General features: G+C 34.5%; 1 protein-coding gene across 1 annotated transcript in view; it reads left to right on the top strand.

Moving 5' to 3' along the window:
* Positions 1-22,139, top strand: part of NAV3 (neuron navigator 3) — a 454,139-nt gene that overhangs the window by 331,664 nt on the left and 100,336 nt on the right. The window contains exons 13-18 of the mRNA XM_044679183.1: positions 3,854-3,986; positions 4,939-5,209; positions 6,965-7,670; positions 9,757-10,245; positions 16,129-16,170; positions 17,685-17,845. Of these exons, the coding sequence (XP_044535118.1) occupies positions 3,854-3,986; positions 4,939-5,209; positions 6,965-7,670; positions 9,757-10,245; positions 16,129-16,170; positions 17,685-17,845 (1,802 nt within the window). The remainder of the gene's footprint in view (positions 1-3,853; positions 3,987-4,938; positions 5,210-6,964; positions 7,671-9,756; positions 10,246-16,128; positions 16,171-17,684; positions 17,846-22,139) is intronic.

Below are 22,139 nucleotides of genomic sequence, written 5' to 3'. Positions count from 1 at the left end.
GCTGGCTACTGGTACGAGTAACTTTTTAGGCATCAGAGCTAAGATTTTCTTTTATAGCTTTTAATAGAAACTATATATGATTGTAAAACCCAGTGGAATTACTCGTTGCCTATGGGGAAGGGGGAGGAGGGGAGGAAAGAATATGCATCATGTAACCATGGAAAAGTATTCAAAATTAATTAATTAAATAGAAATTTTCAATAAAAACAAAAAAAAAGAAACTATATGTGGTGTAGTTAGAGGGTACAGTAGATAAGAGTGACAGGCCTGAATTCAGGAAAATCCTATTCTTGAATTCAAATCTGGCTTCACACATTTGCTAGCTGTGTGACCCTGAGCAAGTCACTTACCCCTGTTTGCCTCAGTTTTATCATCCACAAAAAGAGCTGAAGAAGAAAATGACAAAACACTCCAATATCTTTTCCAGGAAAAGTTCACAAGTGGTCATGAAGAGTCAGACACAACTGAAACAATTGAACAACAATCTAACTTATTTTTCATTTAAATTAATGTAATCATTGCTTATTTTTTATTACATTAAAATATCCAGGTAACCCCTTGCCTTCCTCTCTTCCCCCACTGATAAAACATCATCTGATAAAAAGTTATGTGTATATATAAAACCGTCGTTCCTATTTTTGTTTATCAGTTCTTTCTCTAAAGGTGTACATACACAAGTCATTCTTTAAGCACTATCTATTCTCTTACTTCTGCTTGTTTCACCCTTCATAACTTCATGTAGTTTTTCCCCCAGTTTCAACCCATTCATCATTTCTTTTGATGCAGTTATATTCTATCATAATCTAATATGAAAACTTTTTTATAGCCTGGCCATTAAAGAAATCCATTAGTATTGTGCAGGTCAGAAAAATGCAAGCAATTCAAGTTGGAGGTAAAGATTTTAAATTTTTATAGAAAACATCAAATTCATATTCATGCATTTAGGGACAAATCCTGGCTTCACCTATTACTTGTTCTGTGAGTGTGTCCCTTTTTTTCACCTGTAAAATAAATTTAAAAAAAAATTTACACCCTTAACTTCTGTGTATTGGCTCCTTGGTGGAAGAGTAGTAAAGGTGGGCAATGGGCGTCAAGTGACTTGCCCAGGGTCACACAGCTGGGAAGTGTCTGAGGCCAGATTTGTAAAATGAATTTCTTATCTTGTAATCCCCACTGCAGTTTCTTCCTATTTTGTATTCAATTTTGGCCTCTATTTTATGCTCTATCTATAGGGTCAGTCCAGGATGCATGCTTAGTGACATACTGTTTTAATGAACTTTCCATCCAACTGTGTCTTATTCCAGGCAATCCACATGTTTCATCTACTTTGTGTTTACACTGTGTACAGTTAGGCAGGTCTCTTTGGGATTATTATGCATTTTTCTTGGAGAGTCTATAGCTCAATCTGAATGAGATAAAGCCATTAAAAAAGCAACATTTGAAGAAACCTGTCATTGATGGAATTCTTTTTTCCTAAGTCAGCTGTTACACAGGTTATATATATAGTCCTGATCCATATCTTGGATTAACAAAGAACTTTCTGTTTGATGTCCCCTCCTCGTATGTCAGTACTTTTGAGGTTCATTATAAAAATCTCCCTCCTCATATCTACCAAACAGACATGTAAGATCTATCTTATTCTATATGTAGGAGGTATCTTGTTAGAGGATATTTGCTAAAGATACATTTTTTTCCTACTGAATGAAATATGTGAAATTTTAGAACATTTTTGCACTCAGATCTTTTGTTATTTACTTTCCCCAGTGGCATGACAATAAAGATATAATTTGCTGAAAAAAAACATGCATAAAAATCTTTTCTCTACTTTTCTCATGTAGTCCTCAAAACATCATCTCTTTTTTTTTTGTCTTTGTTTAATCTCTTTTGGAAAAAGCAGCATTAACTCCTCATTATCATTAGTTTATTTTTCTTTTTCAATGGATCATTTAAATAAATCACTTGTAGACTCAGTAATTTCAGGCCTTTGTATTTTTTTTTACAAATTTGACATTCATTACTTTTTTCCTAATCAACAAAAGTTCCAATTGTACCAAATCTCTACCTATGAAATGACTGCTGTTATCTTTAGTCATTTTCTGTCAGCATAGGGTCAATTTATTGTTTTGCATGATGTTGTTCAGAGTTTATTATCTTACACATCTTCCAACTTTCTTCTTGAAGAAATATCCATGATGTACCACTAATACTCTAAATTATCTTCAAGACTTGATTTGTTTTATTTTTCCATTTGTTCATTCATTTACTGATTCAAAAGCCATTTTATTATCAATAATTTTTAAGCACCCACTTTGCGCTGGCACTATATTATATCATGTGCCTAAATTGTTCAGGAGACTACATTACTCAAGTGGCATGATACAGTGAATAATGAGTAAATTGCAGTATTTAGTACTCTTAGAAATTTGTGGAATGAGAGATCATTTTAAGCTGGGATACTGATGATAGCGATATTGAAAAATAATTTAGGAAGTTTTTCATGGAAAGGAAATTTTCTTTTTCCCAACCATTTTTTAAACCGATTTTCCTCTTTTCTCCTATGTCCATACTACCATTAAGGTCATCATCTCATACATTCATACACTGAAGGTGTGGCATACTTATAGAGCTCAAGTCATAAGATCATGATGGTCCACATCTCATCTCTGTTATTTACTGGCTTTGTTCATCATGGAAAAGCCACTGAATCTTTCAGAGCCTTCATTTTCTGATGTCTTGGAAGTGTTACTATACTTCCATTAACATTTATAAGTGGCATTAAAAAACAAATATTATCTTATTGGGCAAGGATATTTTTCTCAAAAGCCATAGAATTTTATATTTCTTCACTCCACAAAAATGCTCATCTATAGATTTCAAGTAGTTTCATGGTATTTTGTTGTATTTTGTCATACTAATTAATAATATTTATGAACAAAGTTTACCTTAGACACACTCATACTGAAGACATCATAGCTACAGTAATCCCACAATAGCATTTGTACCAATGCTTTTATAACATAAAGAAGAAGAATCTGTTCCTATTAGGCAGTAGAGAAAGGATACACACTTTTTACATATTGAGATTTGAACACATTTTTAATGAAATACATTTATATGTGAATATGCGAATGTATTGACACACATGCATACATTGCATTATATCATCAATGTGTGTGTGCCTGTGTGTTGTATATTTCTGAAGTTAAAACAACATTCACACCTTTTAATCTTTACTTTTCCCAGTGGCATGACTATAAAGACGTTGTCTGTTACATAAAAAATCATTTGTAAAAACTGTCCTCTTCTCATCTTCTCATCAAAGACTTTTATAAATCACTTCAATAAAGTCTTGTAATACTCATTGATAATACTTATTAGCAAGAATGATCTTAGGCATACTTATTTTGAAGTTTTTAATCTGGAATTCAAACTTGAACATTTCCATGATCTTCCTCATGGAAAATGGAGAGACAGGTAGTCCTGGGTTCAAATCCAGTCTCATACACTTCTAAGCTGTGTTATCCTAAGCAAATCACTTACTCCCCATTGCCTAGCCCTTATTGTTCTTCTGCCTTGAAACCAATACTCAATATTAATTCTAAGATGGAAGTGAAGGGTTTTCTAAAAAGAAAGTGGAGAGAATGATTCTTTACTGCTCTTAAGGAGTAAAATTAGTAAGAGATTGGGGGAGGAGAATTCTGTTACTAATGTCCAGGCTTGAACACTAAGCACATGTACATTTACACAAATATACATAAATATATGCATATATCCAGACTTTTTGTTGTTTTTTGCATTGAGGTTTAAGTTGTAACTACCTTATGTAAATCCTGCTTTATTTCTCTTCCTCTAGCTGGGATGATAGCAGCTCAGTAAGTAGTGGACTCAGTGATACTCTTGATAATATCAGCACGGATGACCTAAATACTGGATCCTCTGTCAGTTCTTACTCCAACATGACAGCTCCTTCAAAGAAGAACACTCAGGTAAAAATGTTCTCCTTCCTTTTTCTAGTATTCCTTCTTAGTTTCCACTTGAAAACTACATAATAACCATGAGTGTTCAGAGATCATTGCCAAAGTGCTTATGGATATGCTAGGAAAATAGTAGAATTCTTAGTGGGTGCTAATATTTACCCTGTGATGTACTGGCACATTGGCCCACACATTTCTCCATATTTTGACTCTGGAAAAATCAAAATGTTCTTAACTCACACTCTTAAATTATATAGTAGTGAGGTCATTGATCATTGCAAGGCTGACTTTGACATTACTTTCTAAGAACCACTATTAGAGCAGGACATTTTTATATCCTTCTTATGATGACCTGCTATTCCCTGTTCTCTAAAATCATGAAGGAATAGAGAAATCAGTTGTGTATATGAATGGATTAATATCAAAAGAAATGAACTTTCTATTGGTTATAGCCTAACAAAACTAAAAACCTTTCAAACTATGATTCTTATTGCTTGACAAATCTAAGTAAGATGTTAGAAAAATGCATTTTAATTCTGGATTATGAATGTTATTTTTGAATAATGTCACTGTAAGAGTCCTTGAATGATTTTGAGCTGTCAAGCAAAAATAAGCATTTAGTAATTAGTGTTTATCTTTTCTTGCTTTCACTTGAAATTTTAGAAGTCTTTGTTATATTTCTCTTTGAACATCAGTTCTTCCCTAGAGGATTTTAATCAAGGATTTGGGGCAAAAAATTATTCATACAAATACTAAGATGATTCATAATCTAGTTTTAATAGTAAAGGGAGTTTTATTAAAATTATCAAAAAGCAAATGGAGCATTAGTAAATAAGGACACAAGTTTTTAAAATGCTTCTAGAATTCCTTAAAATATTTTCTTCTTAGTCTTTTTTTCCTTCTTCAAAATATGAGTCTGTATCAACTCACATTTTATAGTTTTTCTGGAATGCATTTCTTATAGCTGAAGACAGATTCAGAGAAGCGTCCTGTAGCAGATGACACCTGGGACAGCACAGAGGAGCAGAAGAAAGCAGAGGATGAATTCGATGGTCCTGTAGAAGGTAGCAACAAGTGGAAAGCTCTTCCCCCAGGGCTGTCTGAAGAGTCTGAGAAAGGAGGGCAGAAGACGGCTCTGTCAGTTTCACAGACTGGGTCTTGGCGACGGGGCATGTCTGCTCAAGGAGGGACTCCATCCAGGCACAAAGCCGGAGCCAGTGGCCTCAAGACTCCTGGTAGGATTATACTGTGAAGCCTGTGAAGGGGACCATTCACATTCATTTTTTTTCATTCACAAATTTTTAATGAATAGATTATGGTGCTGATCACCACCAATTACAATGATAGTGATGATGATAATCATTCATTTTTTTTTATAGCACTGAAAGTTTTGCAAAATGCTTTCCACACAATGACCCCATCATCATACACATTAAAGGCTATATTCCAAGTTAGGCACTTGGTATAAAAAAGCAAAGTGATTCAATCCCTGCCCTCAAGAGACTTGCACTTTGCTTGGTGACTACATCATGTTCATAGATGACTACTCACATACAAATAAATTCCTAGTCATTTGGATAAATATAATTACAATAAATAAAATAAAGGAAGTAATTTTTAAGTCAAGAAGGAAGGACTAATAACTAGGGAATCAGGAAAGACTTATTGAAGACAATCACCCTTAAGGTGAATCAGGGAGAGGGAAGGATTTCCAAGAGATAAAACCAAGGAAAAAAAAATGTATTCCATAGCAAGGAAAGTCTGTCAAAAGTAAGGAGGTGGGAGATAATCCATAGGAATTTTCCCAACACCATTGCAAAAAGCCTCTCCCTCTCCACCTTTCTTCTCTCTCTCTCTCTCTTTCTCTCTCTCTCTCTCTCTCTCTCTCTTTCTCTTTCCCTCCCCTTCTCTTCTTTCTCCTTCCTTCCTTTTTCTCTCTCCTCTTCCCCTGTCCTTTCTCTATCTCTTTCTCTCTCCTGCCTCCATACCACAGACAACACAATCCATATTTTCTCACAAACATGGACCCAGGTAGCAACCTGTAAGATACTAGAGTAACTGGTTGGTCCATTCCTCTGCCATAGTTTTTTCTTGTTCCACTTGAAACCATTTAGAATTAACTTTATACTTTCTTGTCAAGGTTTTTGTGTTATGAGGATCACTGAATTTCACCACAGATGCTATAGGCTGCAAATAGTTTCCTGCCTCTGAAGTGTGGAAAGCTATGAACATGTGATGCTTTTCTGTGTTTATAAGTGATATTTATGTTAAGAAAGAGAGAGACCCTGCAGTGAATTGTCTTATCTTTTTTCTTTTTTTTGCTTTACTCTTATAATAATGGTATACTCAGTATCATCTGAGATATGGATTAATGAAACTGCTCCCATTATAGCATGAACAAACATTTTCTGACCAATACATTTGGAGGAATCATTTGGGGTAAGAGAAGGAATTTTCAATTTGTAGTCAGAGAGCCTGAGTTCTGATCCTGACTTCCCTTTTCCACCTAGATGAACATGAACAAGATACATAACCCCTCTGAATCTCAGTTTTCTCATCTATAAAATGAGAGAGTTGGAGTAGGTGATCTTAGAAGTCCCTTCTACCTCTAAATCCATGATTCTATTAGGCAATCCAGAAGGAGACTGCTTTTAAGAATATGTTATATGTTCCTTGAAGAAAAAAATAAAAGTTCATGAGGTACAGGCAGTAATATATTTTCTTTGCTTCTTTGTTACCCTAAGCCTTTCATTTCTTCTCATATCTCTAAGACCATACTGCCAAACTAATGATTCTTTGAAGAGTTGATTTGCCACCCAACATTATTGATGAAGTTGCAAGCAGTTAATATTGGGAAGAATTTGAATTCTTTAAAACATCATTTGTTAAAGGATGGCATTTATAAAAATGCATTTCATATGCCTCATGAAATGATAATTATTAAGACCATAAATGTAGAAGTGTATCCTTATGTATTTCTTTATAATTAGGAAAAACAGATGATGCTAAAGCTTCTGAGAAAGGGAAAACAGCCCTTAAAGGGACATCTATACAACGCTCTCCTTCAGATGCAGGAAAAAGCAGTGGAGATGAAGGGAAAAAGCCCCCCTCAGGCATTGGAAGGTCAACTGCAACTGGGTCATTTGGATTTAAGAAGCCAGGTGTTGCATCATCTACTATTATTACTACAAGTGGAGCAACTATCACCAGTGGTTCTGCAACACTGGGTAAAATACCTAAATCAGCAGCCATTGGTGGGAAATCCAATGCTGGAAGAAAAACTAGTTTAGATGGCTCACAAAATCAGGATGATGGCGTGCTTCACATGAGTTCAAAGACAACACTTCAGTATCGAAGCTTACCCCGCCCTTCAAAATCTAGCACAAGTGGCATTCCTGGCCGGGGTGGACACAGATCCAGTACCAGCAGTATTGATTCAAATGTGAGTAGCAAATCTGGAGGTGCCACTGCTACCAAGCTGAGAGAGCCAACCAAGATTGGTTCTGGGCGTTCCAGTCCTGTCACCATCAATCAGACAGACAAGGAAAAGGAGAAGGTGGCAGTGTCAGATTCAGAAAGTGTTTCTTTGTCAAGTTCTCCCAAATCCAGCCCAACTTCTGCCAATGCATGTGGAACACAAGGACTGAGGCAACCAGGTTCCAAGTATCCTGATATCGCCTCACCTACATTTCGAAGGTAAGGAGTCTTATGGGATTAAAAAGAAGAATTTTTTTGTTAACCTACCTTCCTACCCCGCAAAAGGGAAATTTATATATACCTTGATAGTTTCATTTAGATATTTCAAATACTGTAAATCTTTGACATCAGTAAATTATTAAGAAATGCTCCCCAAATTACCAAAAAGTATATGAGGAGTGTCTTTTGGACCAATCTCACCATCTTTAGTTGGACTCATCATAAAACCAATTTTTTGAGTGATGAAGATGTCATTGTGTAAATAAATGACAACAACATTTAATGGATACTAATTATTAATCTCTTATATGAATTCCTTATATATCTACTCTTCCTTTCCACATTCAAAGGCTTGTGAATCCCTTTTGGAAAATGATAGTTTTTTATTTTCACTGTCCATAATTTTAAAGGCTAAAATTGAATAAAAGATAACAAGAAATGTTTATCTAGCAGATAATTACATATGTAGATGGATGAGATTCCTTGTATTGTCCAAAATGTAAGTTCCTAAATAATAACATATAAGATTAAGTTTGTCTACATAGCACCAAAAGGAATGTGAATTTCTGAACAAATGACTGATATGCTTTGGGAACACAGAGATTTTTTAGTGATTAACAATATTTTCTGACTTTTCATCTTCTTACTTCGACATTTCAAAGACAAAATTTCAGAGTAACTGAGAATACTGAAAGTGAATTTATGCTATAGGTAGAAATTTTAAAAAATGTTACTCCATTTTCCTGACATGATAAAGTGTTATTGACTTTGAAGACCTTTTTCTTCCTAAAGTTAGATAAATGGGCATATCCTTCTGGATTTTTTTAATCTGCAAAAGAAGAGTTAAACTAGGTAATGTCCGAGATTCTTTCCACTTTTTAAATTCTGTGTTTACATCCATTTGCTTCCTATAACTTAAGCAAAAAACTCTTTGTACTTTGGAAATATCATATATTGAAATGTTTACCTTTATATTTCAGGCAACTTCTAATGCATGATCCTTTTTTAAGAACTGGAGACTTTGTTGTTGTTGTTTTTCCTCAATAGAAATGTGAATTCATGCAGATATTTCTTTTTCAAATGTTGATTCTTTATGAAAAAATAAATCATGATCTGTAGAGCCAATCGCTCTATTGTTTAAGTAAAAGCCAGTAGTGCCCTCCTGTGGCCCATTAACTATGAAACAGTTCTCGCTTATTAGCTATGAAATATTCTACTATGGAGAATTATGCATTTTATTGTAACTCAAACTATAATCATTGTACCATTGCTACATTTCACAGAACCTTCACATTTACATGAATGAAATTTCACTCAGAATATTGTTTATTTCCTGCTTCTATAAGACAGAAATATTTTTCGACTTACTGTCCAACTTCTATCACCTCCATCTCAATGGCTTTAGAGCAGGGCATCAAGTGTGTTTCATATCATCATTATACTTCCATATATATGTATATATACATATATATATTTCAGGAAACTCGAGGCAGCTGACATGCCATTCTTTTGCTCATCCAAGGAGAGATTACAAGGAACCAGACTCACTTCATTCAGTGCCCAATAGTGAGGCTAAATAGCTGCTACTTGGCAGCCAGTGAAGCCACCAGCTGTGCAGAATAACCTCCAAATATTGTCCTAAGCAAATTTTTACATTTTGAACAAACTATAGAAAGCCCCTCTTTGTGAGTGCTAAAGTAACTGAAGCCATTTCAAAATACGATGTGATAAATAATTTAATAGCAAAAACAGTCCAAAATTAATTTTGGGTGAAAGCTTAATGTTCATTATTAAAAAAAAATTAAAGCCAGATATCTTATTGTTTGGCTTTGCTTTGCCCTGCTCCACTGGGTATATGAGTCATTTAGTCCTCAAAGATATGAGGGAAAAGTTGATTGCTGGCATTTCATCATAAAACTCAGGAATACAAGTATACACACTCGAAGTGAAAAACAATGTTTGCACACAACTCTTGCTTCCCACAAACACACATACTTGGGCTCGAAAGATGTTGTATCCTGAATACTGAATGTGGATATTAGTTTCTCTGAATAACAACTGAAGTTGTTATTTGTTTTTCTTTTAGGTTGTTTGGTGCCAAGGCAGGTGGCAAATCTGCCTCTGCACCTAATTCTGAGGTTGTGAAATCCTCATCAGTAATGCCCAGTCCTAGTACCACATTAGCGCGACAAGGCAGTCTGGAGTCTCCATCGTCGGGTACAGGCAGCCTGGGCAGCGCTGGTGGGCAGAGTGAAGGCAGCAGCCCTCTCTTCAATAAACCCTCAGACTTAACGACAGATGTTATAAGCTTAAGCCACTCGTTGGCTTCCAGCCCAGCATCGGTTCACTCTTTCACCTCAGGTGGTCTCGTGTGGGCTGCCAATCTGAGCAGCTCTTCTGCTGGCAGTAAGGACACGCCAAGCTACCAGTCAATGACTAGTCTCCATACAAGCTCTGAGTCTATTGACCTCCCTCTCAGCCATCATGGCTCTCTGTCTGGATTAGCTACAGGCACTCAAGAGGTTCAGAGCCTGCTCATGAGGACTGGTAGTGTGAGATCTACTCTTTCAGAAAGGTGAGCTTTGCTGAGGACACTGGTGTCTGGAGCAGTGAGGAGGCTGAAGGCTCGAACCAAATCTGTATCGGAACATTTACTCTTGGGTAATTAAAACGAAGAGTAAATGGACCTGTCACAGGTGCTTTTCCCATGGATGAAATTCCCGTGATTTGACAGGGATTTTGCCATGTGGAAACATATGAGATTGCATCTTTCGTGGAAAGATAGAATTAGAACTTCTCTGCCCAAATTTATAGATGAATTAAACAAACGAGAATGGGAAAAGCCATTGGTTGCTTTCATATGCCTATGACTATAGCCATAGGTCTATGTAGATAAGTATATGTACATACATATGTATTTGTTTGTGTATTGTATACATACTAATATATGGAGATATGTGGTTATATCTCAAATATAACCATAAGCAACTTGAATAAAAATGAATGTCTATATTGATGCATATAATGAGAAATGTGCCATCACAAATTGAGTGTTTGGGTCTAAAGCCCCAGCTGCACAAGTCTCATTTGTTCCTTTCTTCAGTTTCTTAAGGAGTCCATTTAAATAGTGTCTAATATGATGCCTTTGGCAATATATTTAAGTAGCTTTCTTTCCATCTACATGGGAAAGGAACCAATGAATTACTGATGGATCTGAATAAATTGTTGTGGCTTCAAAACAAATTACTATTCACAAAGTCTTAGAGGAAATTATGATATTTTTCTTAAAGCATAACCAATAAAAATCTTGATTTTTGAGGGGTTTATTAGAAAGTTTTAGATTATTTGGGGGTTTCTTTTAATGTTAAGAGAAAAAATTATTTTTAGGCAACCCTTATAAAATATTCATTGGGAATATACGTTCTCAAACACTTGATTACTCAGATGGATGATCGCTAATCTCAACAATTTGGATCAATGACGGGTTCATCTAGACTTGTCTGTGCTTTGTGACTTGTCCATGTCTTCCACAAAAGTTACTCACTATTGATTTTTTAAATGGCTTAGTAGAAGATGTAGGTAGATAGAGAGTTACAGTATAAGCCCTCCATTTCAGATAATAAATATACATAGATTTTGATGTTGCTTAGTATTCCCTGAGCAAATCATCATATTCTGAAGAAGTGCTTCCCCTACCACTTGCAGGCAATCACTGTTTCTTATTAATATATATATATATATTGTTCAAGTCTTTCTTATTGTCAATATTTTAGTGAACCATCATTCCTGTTTACTGCCATCAAATTTCCTAGTTTCTCCAAGCAGTCATTTTCTACCCCACAGTCTCTTATTCTTGAAATGCTATATTTTGTCTTTCTGGCTTCTCTCTATCTGTATATCTCAAAAAGCAATTAACTTGCTCTTTATTAAGAAGCACCATGAAGAGTTGCAGAGTTTACTCTTTACACTGAACTTTTCCTGTTCTCTTATCTCTTCTTAACTCTTAGAAATGCATCTTTTTTTTAAACCTTTACCTTCCTTCTCAGAATTAATACTGTGTATTGGTTCCAAGCCAGAAGAGTGGAAGATTAAGTGACTTGCCTATGGTGACACATATAGGAGGTATTGGAGGTGAGATTTGAACCTAGGACCTCTCTCTCATCTTTGGCTCTCATTTCACTGAGCCATCTAGCTTTCCCCTGAAATACATCTTTAAAAATAATCACTTACCCCTCAAAAATATTTCCACTCAACTTCATTCTTCTTTCACTTTCTACTCTCTTTTGTAAGGAATTGTTTGGCAGTGATGGCAAACTATCTCTTAGCATGAAAAAAAAAGACCATTGGGAACATTCCAGAGTCTTGCAAACTTTGATTCTTAGCATAATATGATCACTGATTCTTAAGATCATAAAATAATTGCCAAAATAAAGGGATTTGTTTTTGCTACAAAGATAAAATGGACAAATGGAAATTATGAATACTTACTAGCCATTTAGATTTCAAATGTTTCCCCCTGTTTTCCTCAATTTTGGGGTTAATGCTAAAAAGTTTCTGGTAGAGTCTAATGTAAAAAATCATGCTTGCTTTTTCTGTAGCATTTTTAATTGTCATATGACTACTTGTAGAACAAATGGAAGACTTCATCCATCATTTTCTTTACCTATTGTAGTAAATCATTAGGACCCTTAAAAATAGTTTCTTCTGTAATATACACTTGTTAGCATTCTGCAGTAGAAATATGTATGACCAAGAGACAGTTTAGACATTATGATAGATTAAATTAACAACTGGCTAGACAATAAACATACAGTATGGGAAATTATAAATAATCCTTCCAATCTCAAATTATTGACCAAAATCACTCCCTACCACAGATATTCAAAGATTTTTGTTTTCATTATGTTATAAAGATAACTAAATCTGATTAATTATGTGGCAATATATCACCATTACCAAACTGAATAAGGATTATTGAACCCCAGTTGGAACCATTGAAGTATTATGGTATTATTTTGGTTTGACCATGATTTATAAAATATCAAAGTTAATATAAGTTCAGGTCTAAAAATACAAGAGTTATAGATTTCCTTTTCTTGGGAAAAAGTCTCATTTTTCAGTGACTGAAATAAATTGATTTCATGACCTGAAGAGCTTCTTCATATTAATAGGCATGTATAAATATATTTTAAAGCAAACTTCTATAAACCCATATTTTAATTGCTCCCATGATCTTCTATCAGGTTTTAACAAGTTAGTCTGACCAATGTATTAAGATCTGCAGAGTTAATATTTAATATTTGTATTACTATATAATATAAACATTGATTAATCTGTGCTTTCTTGTGCAGAAAATTAAAGGACCTCTTAATTAGAGTTTTGAAATGCTTTTGATGCCATAGGGCATGTTTTATTTTACTCTGAACAAAATTCTAGGTAATAAGTTTAATAAAAATGTTAGAAAAAATCCTGAGCTATAAATATGTTAAAGTTTGAATTACTATTTCTTAAGATGTGGGGATCTTGTTTCACTTAGTTTAGCAAGATTTGTGTGGAAATCCAGGAGCAGTATTACTATGCCATCTTCCATAAAATATTCATAGAATTCATTTCATAAAATTTGTTCTCAATAAGTAGAATTCTATTCCCTTGTTTTGCAAAAAATGTAAAATCCAGGAGAAGACTCATTTGAGAAATAATGATCCTTTTAGCCATAGTAAAGCCAGTGAGTGATTCCTACATTAACAATAATCAAATCATGGTTCTTTATTCTCTTTCTTTCAAGAGTGGTCTCCATTTGCCCCCTAATGCCTTTCCCTTAGTCAGCGATACTAGAACTGCTAAGAAGACAAAATGATCCAAGAATGGAAGTCGAAAATATATAGACTTGATTCAAGTCAGGAATCCTTTGATGATTTGAAAATGATAGTATTCTTCATAGACTTCACAGTGTGAGATTCAGAACATGTGGAGTTGTCTAATGACCATATGTGGAGCTTCATATTTGAGTAGTCCATTGAGTCCACAGTTCTAGATAAGTTAAGCAATATGGTTTCCCTCATTTTCTTTGCTTTTTATCTTTATATCCCAAATGCCTGGGACCATTTCTTTATAGGAGCTTGTGTGTAGTAGAAACCTATTATTTTTGTTTTGTTTTATATTATTTTAGTAAAACTATTTTGTCCTAAGACTGTGTCAAGAGGTATTTTATTTCTTTTTAAATGGAATAAGATGTATCTATTTAACAATTTCTTTGTAAACTTGTAAGTTTGGGAATTGTTATAGAAAATAAGAGAAAATCCCTCATTATAGCTCTAAGTTATAATGAATGTTTGATTTAGTGACCATGCTGGTTTGGAAAGGAATACTAATTTGGTTGATTTATTCATTCAGTCAGTTTTACTATATTTTTCTTGCTATTAATTTTCATGTTACCATTGTAGACTCATCAAAAAACATGAGCAAAAGTTTTCATTACTTGCTTAATATTCTTCATGTCATTGATCTTTGATGGCTGGTTATACGGATTGCTGAGAATAGTTCTGAAGTGACATCTAAAAACAGGAGATGCTCTTGAGCAGATTTAGACAAATTCAATATCATTATAATTTCTATAAAGTCCAAAATTTTACCTTTATCAAAAAAAACCTATTAGTTACTGATGATTCTATCAATTTTATCCATAATTCTGGTATATAGTTATATAGAATAGAAAGAATACTTGATTTCAAATAAAAAAATCTTGAGTTCAAATCCTTCCTCTTCTACTTACTTCATGCATTAATCTTACTGGGTTCCAATTTCCTCATTTATGAAGTATAACAAAGACTAAATGATATCCAAATTCCTTTACAGATCAAATTCCATTGTGTGCTTTAGCTGCACATATCATGTGAATCTTATAATTCTTAGTTACACAGATATTTTTTTGAAGTTTTGAGTTAATGGTTTACATTCAGAAGAAAACATTTTTAAGTTGAATTCCAATTAATTAACTGTAAAGTGATTTACTTTGTAAAGTGATTTAATTTGACATTCCTATTATCTCATTCTCATCATGTATATCCTATTGTTTTTTTAAATTTTTAATGAGCATTCATCTAACAAATACACTTTTAGAAGAAAGATAAAATGTTAGGTGTTCAGCACAACATTTCTTCCCAATTATTCTGATAATTATATACAGGATGCCCCACTTCATTTTGAAAAAGCAAGATACTCTTCTCTATGTGGATTGAAAAAGTACTTGTCATTTATAACTAGATAGCAAAGGATGTGGTACCTTAGTGGTCCTGAAAAGAAAAGATTAAGGAAATCAATGTTTTGATAAATCACCAGTATTTCACTTTATAATCTTGAAGGGAAATTTATAATGTTTAATTCATTAAAGCATCCAGTTGGGTATTAGAAGAAATATTCACTTTCAAACAATGATATCTAATGGGAAGAAGTATAAAGTCATTACTTTCTCCCTCATTCTGGATTTTAATTTGGATCTACCTGAACATGCCATGGATAAATATGGCATTTTACTCTGTTCCTTTAAAATAATATTAGCCTGATCAGAAAGAATATTTTTTAATGTGGTCATTCACAATGATCTATTCTGTTCATCAAAACATCCCACTCTGATCTAAACAGGGCTAGTATGTTTTCTTTCTACCCACTGACTGCTTTTAAAGGTAAATTTAGCATAGAAAACTAGGAGCAAATTGGCAGAGCATATTTCTTACATTAAGAGAATAATGGAACAAGAGAAACCCTGAGAATATCAGATTCATTCTGTCATAATATATGGGGAATCTGAAATAAAGAAAACTAAATTTGGAATCAAAGGACCTAGGTTTGAATTCTTCTTGTACTTGAACAAATCTTATCCTTTCCATTGTTGTTTTCTCATTTGCTAAAAAAAAAAGAGAAAGAAATAAGAAAAAAAAAAGAACTAGATAACTTCTGACATCATTTCCATTTCTAAATCTATGATTATGAAATCCCTCAGGTATGTTTAAGAGAAAGAGATAGGTGGCTCAATGGAGAGAGTCAGTCCTGAAGATGGGTGGTCCTGAGTTCAAATATGGTCTCAAGTGCTTCCTATCTATGTGACCCTGGGCAAGTCACTTAATCTCCATTTCCTAGCCCTTACCATGATTCCACCTTGGGACTGATACTTAGTACTGATTCTAAGAGGAAAGGGAGGGGACTATAAGAAGAAGCAAACAAAGATGCCAGGAAAAATAATTATTTGAATGGACTTGATTATGAAAAGGAACTCACATCTGTGTCAGAAATGGACATCTGGTAACCCTTGGCTTAATCTTCTTTAATGAGTTAAGCATTTAAGTTGTGTTATAGTAAATTATTTTGCATGAGTTCACATAGAGAGCAATTTTTGTAGAGTTTGTAATTTGGAAGAGTTTTGTTTATAGTATGTCCTTAGGGGGTTTCTTTGTTTTAACAGCATGCAGCTTGACAGAAATACGCTGCCCAAAAAGGGACTAAGGTATATATTTCTCTTAGCACAACTGCTGCCTCTCTGTCTTTGTGTCAACTTTGTTTGCTGTCTCTCAGTTTCTCCTCTTGTTCCTTTACAACATAACACCTAGCATTTAAAATGAAGATGACTCTTAACCCTCTTGATTTCCTTGACTTTTTTTAATCTAAGTGAGAACATTTTCTATCAGAAATTATATGTGCATCAGACCTCAAAAAGTGGTGACCAGGACCCAGAGCAAGTCAAGTCCAATAGGAATACTGTTTAGAAAGTAAAGGTAGTTTGCTAAGGACTTATCTTCAACAGAGATATTGAGGATAGTATTTCTGCTGTTTAAGAAAATGCAGACACCAAGGTTGGAAATGAAAGTATTCCATTGTACCCTATATTGCAGATAAATGCATGAAACTCAAGGGCTCTTATAGCCTAAAGATGAGGCTATTTGTGCAGTCTAACTTTGAATCTAGGAAAACTTATTCACATTATTAGAAATCATATCAAGTCATTTAGTCAAGATCCAGTTTTTATTTAACCTTCCACCCCTACCTTCTTCAGAAGTCATTCTTTTGATATTCATGGGATGGTGGATTGAAGGAAGGTATTATGTTCAGAGTGAATTGCATTGAAATTGTTATTATCTCAGGGTATCAAAATATCACTATATCCCCTTTTTCCACTAGAGGAAAAGAAAGGGATATATGTTGGACAGCTGTGCTGAACGTTTAGGTTAAAAGATTCAAATGATGAGGGTCCTGGAATATAATGACTTTCCTTCTCAATAATGCTGAGTTCGTTTACTCCACAATAACTTTGAAGTTTGAGTAGCATGCTTTGTATCTTCCCAGTTATTCCTTTTCTGCCAGTTAGATCTCTTCTATTAGTTAGCATTAGAAAACCATTGGCAAATGATTTAATTTTTAAAACTTTTGTTCCAGAAAATTTATGCTCTGATTAAGTAAATGAATTTCCTCTCCATTTGGATTAAGACAAGATGCCATAATTGCCTTTGGAAAGACAAATGCTGGTGTTGATCAAAATAGTTATTGTTCCTAATGAAATTAATTCCTCTTCCTCATGCACCCTTTTTTCCATTAGCTTTCAATCTGTCTTTTTCTCTAACCCTCCATTCATGGGTGTTGTTCTGTAAGAAGTTATTCATCTTTCTCAGCCTCTAGCCTACCATTTGTCCACCATTTCAGATCTAGGCTCATCCCTTCCTCTATCCCACGCCCATGCTTTTGTGTCCTTCTCAATTAACTTGGCTGTCTTCTTCATTGCTTATGATTTTTGACTCCATCTCTCACAGAAGCATAATTTTCTTCTTAAGAATTCTCCCCTTTCCCTGTGAGATTCCAACAGATGGTGTGAAATCATCTGTAAGAACTGAGCAATTAAAATTAGATTCAATCTGTTCAGGAATTTTGTTCAGTCTGAATAGCCAAGTACTCCTGTTTGTTTTCCAGCTTTGGTACTGCCTTGTCCTTGTGTGAGTGTTTAAGTGTCCCAGATGTTTTATTTTGCAGATACACCCCATCGTCCCGGCAGGCCAGTCAAGAGGAGGGTAAAGAATGGCTACGATCTCACTCAACTGGAGGCCTGCAGGATACTGGTAACCAGTCACCCCTTGTTTCCCCTTCTGCTATGTCATCCTCAGCAACAGGAAAATACCACTTTTCCAACTTAGGTAAAATCTTGAAATATTTATTCCTTTTTTTGTTACCTTTATCTTAAAAAGAAAATATTGATTTCCTGGAAATCATCTGAAAAACTAATAACTTCTTCAATTTTTCAAAAAATTATGTATTTTAAAAAGTCTTTCTATAAATACTTTTTGGATAAAAAAGCCATGTCTATATCAATTTGTTTTTGATAAATAACAAAAAGTCATTTCAAAATGCACACAAAAGTCACCAATTAGACAGAACTTTAGAAACTGTTAAAATGAAATACAAAACAACAAGAAACCAAAAAACAACAAGAAACCAAAAAAAAAACCTTTTTAAGAGTTTTAGAATTTGGAGGAAGAATTCTTTATGAAATAATGAAGTAGAACAAAAGTCTAAACCTTACCAGTTATCCCTTTAAAAATATTAGGCTATTTAAGTGGTTGCCTTTACTATAAAGCTGCTTGTAATTTATTCTTTTTTTTAATTTTATTTTTCTTTTATTGCTTCTTTATGGAACTTTCTCTGAAAGATTGTATTTCTGCAGTAACCTGTGATTCCCAACATATTCAGCACCGTTGGGAGTCTCCTAGCAATTTCTTTCCTATAGCATTTCAAGATCCATCTGGTTAGACTTTCTTCAGCTAAAAAAAAAAAATTGGGGGAGAGAGGGAAAGAAAATCTGCATTCCATTTGACCATGGGGAAAAAACACTACTTTGCTCTCTCAAGCAAATTATCAATATATTGGGTATTGGGAATATAAGAGCAAGACCAGAACAATGCCTTCTCTTAAGATGATCACATTCTACCGGAATGGAATGTACTTACCTAAATACAGAATGTATAAAAAGTAATTGAAGATGCACAGAGAATTTGCAATTGGATTTTTTTTTCAAAGGTAACAATTAAACCGCATTGGGAAGGGATCTAGAGATTCCCAAGTGGTAAAGGTGAGAAGAGAGGTATGGAGTATAGACTGAACAAAAGTGTCGTGATGGTAGATGGAGCAATAAGTATAAAAAAGAACAAAAGTAAGCTAGTTTGTCCAGAGTGTTGAACAGAGGAGAGGATTTGAATATTATCAGTCCAGAAAGAAAAGTTGAATCCAAGCTGTGAGGATTTTTAATTTGGTTACATTGTGAGTTTGAATTTTATTTCACAGGAAATAGATAGGGAGTCTCAACAGCTATTCACCAGGAGAGTGACTTGATATTTTTATTTATGTCAATTTTGAAGCTATTTACAATGAGCTTAGATAGAGTAGAGATGAGGCAGAAAGGTTCATTTAGAGGCTACTTCAATAGTCCAGAAAAAAAAAAAAAAAAGTGATGAGCATCTAATTTAAAGTGGTAGCCAAATTTAAGTTGAGGGGAGAGATGTCAGAGATATTATGAAAGGAGAATTAAGTATTCAGGGAGCTGAGGAAGAGAAAGTAGCCAAGTTTTGATCCTAAGATTTCAAAGTTAGGGGTTTGGTTCAGTGAGGAGAATCTCTGCCTCTAACTTAACTGACTTTCAGCTACACTTCTAGAATAGTGATGATGATGATAACTAGCATATTGATAGTCTTTTTAGGTTTGCAAAGCACTTTCCACATATTAACTCATATGAGCCTCACAATAACTCTGGGAAGTAGGTGCTATTATTATGCCCATTTCACAGGTGAGGGAATTAGGGTAGACAAAAGTTTAGTGACTTGCCCAGGGTCACATAGCTAGCAAACCTCTGAGACAATTTGACTCAGATCTTCCTGACTCTAGCCCAATTATTCTTTTTTAAATTATTTATTTATTTATGATGTTTTTCCATCTTTACATGATTCATTTTCTTTCCTTCCCCTCTTCCCTCCCCCTCCCAGAGCTGATAAACAATTCTACTGGGTTGTACAAATATTACCACTTGATACCTATTTCCATATTATTCATTTTTGCTATAGAGCAATCTTTTAAAGCCAAAACCCCAAATCATATGCCTATATATACATGTGATAAGTGATGTCATACGTTTTGCTTTTGCATTTCTACTCCCACAGTTCTATTTCTTAATGTGAATAGCATTCTTTTATATAAGTCCTTCAGGAATGTCCTGACTTGTTGCAATGCTACTAGTAGCAAAGTCCATTGCATTGGATAGTTCCACAATGTTTCCCTTTCTGTGTACAATGTTCTTCTGGTTCTGATCATTTCACTCTGCATCAGTTCATTGAGGTTCTCCCAGTTCATATAGAAAGCCTTCAGATCATCATTCCTTATAATACAATAGTATTCTATCACTATCATATTTGTTCAATTGTGCCCCAATTGAGAGACACCCCCTCATTTTCCAATTTTTTTGCCACCACAACAAGCATACCAACCCAAGTATTCTATCTGATGATAACTGTTGTTAAGCCGTTTCAGGCATGTCCCACTCTTTGTGACCCCATTTAGGGTTTTCCTGACAAGGATATTGGAGTGGTTTGCCATTTCCTTCTCCAGTTCATTTCAAAAATGAAGAAACTGAGGCAAACAGGGTGAAGTGACTCACCCAGAATCATATACCTAATACAATTATATGAAGCTGGATTTGAATTCAGGCCTTCCTAAATTTAGCCCTTGAGATCTATCCATTGTACCACCTAGCTGCCTATAGATCTAAAACACATAATATAGCATATTGCACAGTGCTTTGCATATGGTAGATGGTCAATATTTTCTGGAACATTTTTGTGTGATCTTAATGTGAATCAAAATCAGTTTTTCTGAGGCAAGTCACTTAACCTTGTTTGCCTTGGTTTCCTCATCTGTAAAATGATCTGGAGAAGAAAATGGCAAACCACTTGTGTCTTTGCCAAGAAACTCCCAAATGAAGTCACAAAGAGTTGGACACAATTGAATGACAGTTTTCTATACCAGCAAAAATTTGAGAAACTCTACATGAACTTGACAGTCCTAGAGTATGGTGGAAACTTTTTCTTTATTTTAATTTAAAAAAATTGATCAGTGTGAGCCATGCTCTTTTTTACCAATTCCAATTCATTCTAGTAACACGCCTTTCAAATAAATGGAAAGTACAACTGGTACTAATTTAAAATGCTTTGTATATTAAATCCATGCCTGTACTTTCCCCTGCAGTCCCCCTGGAATTGAATTAGTAAGAATTTGACCTAGCTAAATAGTCAATGGAATATTCCACCCTATGCATTAAGACCATCTGCTAACAAACTCCACTTGCTAATTTATTGGCAAATACACTGCTTTAGGCCTTTTTACTGGAAAATCAATTTTTTTTCTTATAATTTAGACCTAGAATTCCATGCTCAAAGGCAGGGTCCTCTTTTAACTTCCCAGAAGTATGACTATATAGTTTGTGAAAACCTTGTTATCAAATAAAGGAAGCTGCAGCCCATATCTCTTCCCCACCACAACCACCTCTGGGCATTAAGCAAGTTGTTTTAGGCTAACAGCTCCCCTTGTTGGCCAGTTCAAGAGTAAGTCTGACTTACTCTTCTTTAATAGAACCTTACAAATGTTGTACATCCCTGTTTTTCCTCTTCTCCTTTATCATCAGTCTATGCACATCTTGAATCTATTTTAGTATTCATTTCTCTCCCAGCCACAAGCTAAACACAAGGTTTCAATGAAGTATGGAAGTCCTAGTGCAAAAGCCTTATCTAATGATGCTATAAGTGCCTGCCCTGCAATTTATAATCTTAACAGGGGTTCTAAATCTGGGTCTATGATTTTTTTTACTATCCTAATAATTTGTTTTTAATACAATTGATTTACAGTTTTGGTCTCTATATTTCATTTTATTCACTTAAAATATTATTCTAAGAGGTTCTTAATATCTGTGTCCCCCCAAAATGTTGGTAAGCCTTGATAAAGTTTGTTTGGGACTGAGAGAAGTGGGATGTCTTGTCCAGGATCGATAATTCATTATGTGTCAGACATTGGCATTGGACTTTCCTAAATCTGAAGCTGAGCCTCTGTCCATTATGCCATGAGGACTTTCCAATGAGACTAAGATATTTTTCTTTTTGCTTTCCCTTTAATTTCTGAACCAACAACAACAAGAAAAGAGTCAAAATGTCTAATAAGTCTAAGAGTATTGTTACTTGTTAATATGTTCTTATGAAGGAAGGCAGAAGAAAGGAAAGGAGAGGAGAGGAGAGGAAAGGGAAAAGGAAAATGGAAGGGAAAGGAAAGGAAAATGGAAAGGAAAGGGAAGGGAAGGGAAGGAAAGGAAAGGAAAGGGAAGGAAAGGAAAGGAAAGGAAAGGAAAGGAAAGGAAAGGAAAGGAAAGGAAAGGAAAGGAAAGGAAAGGAAAGGAAA

Source organism: Gracilinanus agilis, chromosome 5 (genome assembly GCF_016433145.1).
Source record: "Gracilinanus agilis isolate LMUSP501 chromosome 5, AgileGrace, whole genome shotgun sequence".
NCBI lineage: Eukaryota > Metazoa > Chordata > Mammalia > Didelphimorphia > Didelphidae > Gracilinanus > Gracilinanus agilis.
The sequence above is the reverse complement of the archived record's forward strand: the minus strand, read 5'-3'. Positions and strand labels throughout refer to the sequence as shown.